Source organism: Lissotriton helveticus, chromosome 2_1 (genome assembly GCF_964261635.1).
Source record: "Lissotriton helveticus chromosome 2_1, aLisHel1.1, whole genome shotgun sequence".
NCBI lineage: Eukaryota > Metazoa > Chordata > Amphibia > Caudata > Salamandridae > Lissotriton > Lissotriton helveticus.
In genome coordinates this window covers 428,916,858-428,921,285 of record NC_136059.1, presented here as the reverse complement: position 1 = coordinate 428,921,285, position 4,428 = coordinate 428,916,858, and the positions used below count along the sequence as shown (strand labels likewise).

The 4,428-nt window shown below is 47.5% G+C and overlaps 1 protein-coding gene across 1 annotated transcript; it reads right to left on the bottom strand.

Moving 5' to 3' along the window:
* Window positions 1–458: 458 nt before the first annotated feature.
* Window positions 459–2,173, bottom strand: LOC144819368 (uncharacterized). Its single transcript, XM_078677295.1, has 4 exons — window positions 2,128–2,173; window positions 1,926–2,024; window positions 1,657–1,797; window positions 459–1,476 (listed from the first exon to the last, which is right to left on the bottom strand). Exons 1-4 carry the CDS (start codon window positions 2,144–2,146, stop codon window positions 1,382–1,384), a joined length of 354 nt encoding a protein of 117 aa, XP_078533421.1. The 5' UTR covers window positions 2,147–2,173; the 3' UTR covers window positions 459–1,381.
* Between the last annotated feature and the right edge of the window lie 2,255 nt (window positions 2,174–4,428).

Genomic DNA, 4,428 nt, shown 5'->3' with positions numbered 1-4,428 from the left:
TTACCTGTTCTGACCACCAACTGTATTTCCTTCACATGGCGCCCTGGTACCTCTTTTGGGTTTACAGAATCGTATTATGGAGATTAGGGATGAATACAGTGCACAGTTGTACAACTGTCTGCAACACCCCTGGACCCTCACTCACCCCATCCGCTGCAACACCATTCTGTAACTGAGGGACCGGCGTGATCATAGAAACAGGGTCCCAGTGCAAACACCCAGGGGCGGCCATGAAAGGGTCCTCACTAAATATGTCCTCCAAACCCTGATTTGACCAGTCGTCCCAACCCGTACTAATATCGCCGCATATTGCTGGTGGTGATGTGTGGTTTACACTGGACACGGGGCTGGTTGCGTCGTACGCTCCCAGAGGGGTGATAGGTGACAGAAGGGTTGGGGAGTGTAAATAGCCATCAAAACAATTGAGGGATCTATCGGCTAAGGAATTGTCGTGGTTGTGGGAGAGTGAATGTCTAACATCCGTATACAAATCCCCATAGTGCGATGTTAGAAGGACCATTGTGCGCTGCTTCTGAGGGTCTATCAAGTTTGGCTACCATCCCTATCAACGCCTTGAGACACCCACTGCTGCCATTAAAAGGGTGCCCTGAGGGTTGAGCATTATCAGACTCTGAGTTCCTACGCCCAGCAGGCATAATTATAGCAGGTTTTGGGGTTGGTCTAGGGGGAGCCCCTCTACACACGCTGTTAGTTTATTTAAAACTATAGAGGGCTTCAGGGTATGGGTAGGGGCCTGCGGTGTAAGGGGCTGGATTAAGGGATCTGCCTGCCCCCCCCTGGTTCTTCATAAGATAGGTTCTTGAGAGATGATTCACTTTAAAGGGTTGGGGCTGAACCATATCTTCTGCAACTGTTGTCACAGCCGCTGGCCCATTAGAGATCTGGGATGTATAGGGCGCATTCACCGATGTCACTATTTGTTTAATGAAAGATCTAGAGGCATAGTTTGGGGTTCAAGGACCACAGGTTTCTTCATGAGGTCTAAAGGTTCTGTTTGGGCCTCTGGAACCATAGGCATCTTCTTGAGGTTTAAAGGACCGGTTTGGGGTTCCTGATCCCTCGGCTTCTTGTTAAGGGTGGATTTGTTTGAGAGTGGGCTCCCTTTTGAGGCATTGAGATAGTTCAAATACGCAGCATCACTTTTACACTGAACAGGCGTTACGTTGTCTCGGCTTGTAAGCACATCTCCGCGGTTGTCCCCATCCCTGTGCAGAATAGACATTCCTGTAGGAGTGTTCAACATGTTGGAGGAGGGCTTGATGTGACATTTCACAGCAGTGCCGGTTCTCTGTTGTATGTGCGTGTAGTATGTGCAGAGCTTGTCCTGGCGCACACGTCTACTCACACATTTTGCTGCAGGCTATGCATTCTGAACTGCCTTTGTTATGTCCCTTACTGGCTTCGCAGACCTCTTGACCTTACAAGTATTTTCAGAAGTGTTCTTTTGAACGGCTCCTAGAATATAAGATAAAAATATATATATATTAGAAAAAACAAAGATGCTTACACTACCCACAGACAACCCACCACAATAATGTCTATACGGCCCCTTTATACAACCCTTACTACAAGCCCCTTCTACTTGCTAGAATAAAACACAGAGTTCTTTTTTCCCACCCTTTTGTAAAAACACACCGTTTAGAGGTATTTTCCCAGCTCCTTTCTTTGTCACCTGTCCCTTTCCAGATGTTGAACCTTTCCTCTTTAGTAGTCTTTCTGTTGTTGGCTTTGCAACCTCTTGCAAAGCGGCAACGGCCGTGCATGACTCGGAGGAACCTGCAAAGAAAAAAAATATCACATTTGTGGTATTAACAAGGCCTTAGCAGTCCCTTCTAAGGAGCCCTCCTACAGTACGCCCCAGGGGTTTTTGGTCTATAAAAGTCTAAGGCATTTTTTTGATTTACCTGAAAGGACAACATTATCCTGAACACTCTGCAAGGAGTCTTGAGCCCCCAAGTACAGCTCTAGATCATCAGAATCTAGTTGTAGAGCGGCATCATAATCTATAAAAGCATACATATATGAGAATACAATTAGACAAGCAGAGCTTCTGAGACAGCGGCGTACAAAAACTACTCAGAACTATGCAACTCTAAACAAATATACCTGCTTGCAGGGCTAGCATTTCTGCGCCGGTGATGGTTAATGCAGGCCTGTCCTGTGTTTAGGGTTAGATTTAAAAAAAAAAAAAAGGCGGTTTAAAACTACACCTCATAAAACAAGGCATTACAGATTTGTTACATTAACCTTAGAAAAGATAATACATATTACGTAGAGACAAACATCCTTACATAGAGCATGCGTACAACAACATCTAGATACACACTTCTTACTTTTTAATAAGAAGCTCCTGGTTGACACCCACATGTACACCCATAACATTTGTGCATATCCATAGTATACAATCCTCAAGTTGTTCATTGCAACCCTTTAATAACCATAGCGACAGGTTAGAATTTTACTTATAAACTGCAAGAAGTAACAAAAGGATATCTCCTAGGAAAAAAGCAGTCACAATCTACCCCTAAAAACATTATGCACAGCTTGGTCTACACTATATACATACTCTGGGTTGCATTTAAAAGGGCTGACTGGGGGAGAGCAAAAACATGAGAAAAACAACCCTGCTCCATATCCTGTGCTACTGGGTAAATCACTTAATCTACCCATGCCTACCTAAAAGGAATGTGTGCTTGTGCACATTAACAGTTGGTCCCAAGAACTTTAGGTCGAGTTTGCGCTATATAAACTGAACCCACTAGAAAAAAAGCAAAATATAAGCCACAGGGACGCTGCTAAACGGTCCCTGTGGCTGTAAAATACATTTATTTTTATTTATTGCCCACACTCAGGGGCTATGAATCGCTAATAAATATGCCCCCACATATGTAAAAAAAACAAATCCTGAATGCCACCGGGTTGCTGCTGTACAGGCCCTGTGGCTGTAAATACATATTTTTGTTTTTGGGGCACAGCTGTAGTGTAGGAATCCCCAGCCAGGAACTCCCCCCTTCGTGTTTGCTAGGGCCGGCCCCAACCCCTCTGTGATGTCAGGGGTGTCCCCAGGTGACATCACAGAGGGGCGGGGCTGTTCCTAGCAAACGGGGAGAGGAAGCTCCCTGCTGCCATGACACCGTGTAAAAAAAAAATTATTATTTTATTTATTGTCAGCCCCATTGGGGCTGCAAGCACCACATCAGCCACAGTGGAGCCCCCAGCCTGGAACATCCTTTTCATGGCTGGTGCGGTAGGCCCTGCCCCTTCAGTGATGTCAGGGGTGTCCCAAGTGACATCACAGAAGGGGCGGGCCTACCGCAGCAGCCACAAAGAGGAAGCTCCCTGCTTCCATACCGCCATCGGGATGCGCGTGGGATCCATGAAAATGCCGCCTTCTGCCCCCAGAGCAGTGTCATCGGTAAGCTGGCTCTGGGGGTCATTTTGGTTTGGGGCCATATTTTTTTTGCTTCGGGGCCTCGAACCCCAGTGTCGCCCGAGCCATCCCAAAGCACACACGCCCCGGAGCAACGCCTTCCACATGCGTGCTCTGGGGGCTTTATTTTGATCATCAATAAAGGGGCTTGGAGCCCCACACAGCCGCAAAAACCCCAGAGTCCCGCACTTGGGCAGCGGACTCTGGAGACTTTACTTTAGAAAGCGGGGCCGCGAGCCCCCACAAGAAGAACAAATGATCCCCTAGACACCCGCACTAAGACAGCGGACTCCGGGGGCCTTTATTTTAGAAAGCGGGCCTCGAACCCCAAAGCGCCTGTACAAGGCCCAGATAACCGCACTTGTACAGCAGACTCTGGGGACCTTTATTTTTGTAAAAACAGGCCTTCGAGCCACACCGCAGCACAAGCCCCATAGTGCCACGCCAGGAAGTGGGCTCTGGGGCCTTTTTTAATTTTTTTCTTATAAAAATGGGCCTTGAGCCCCACCGCTAGACGTGCAAACCCCCAGAGCTTTTATTTTTAAATCCATTGGGGGCTAGCGATCCCCACACCCATAGCCATGCCCCACAGCCATCCCCAGAGCCACAGCGGAGCCTCAGAGGGCTCTGGGGACATAAACCAAAACTTTGAGTCCCTGGCCCACAACACCCAGGAGCCCCCGAACTACGACCCTGGTAAGCGGCCTCTGGGGTCATATTTGAAAAAAAAATGATTAGGGACTCACGCCCCAACCTGAACTTCAACAGCTCCATCGTCCACCCCCCAGTGCACAACCCCTAGCCAGAACCCAGTGGACTTGTTGCCGGTTTGTATCTGAAACATAAGCCTACAAACGACAGTACCAGAGAGCATCCACAACCTGCGTTAGAGACAGACCATCACCAACATACCCAGAGGGTGAGTACAAAACTGTACTATTTATTTATTTGGACCTGTATATGTTATATATTATATA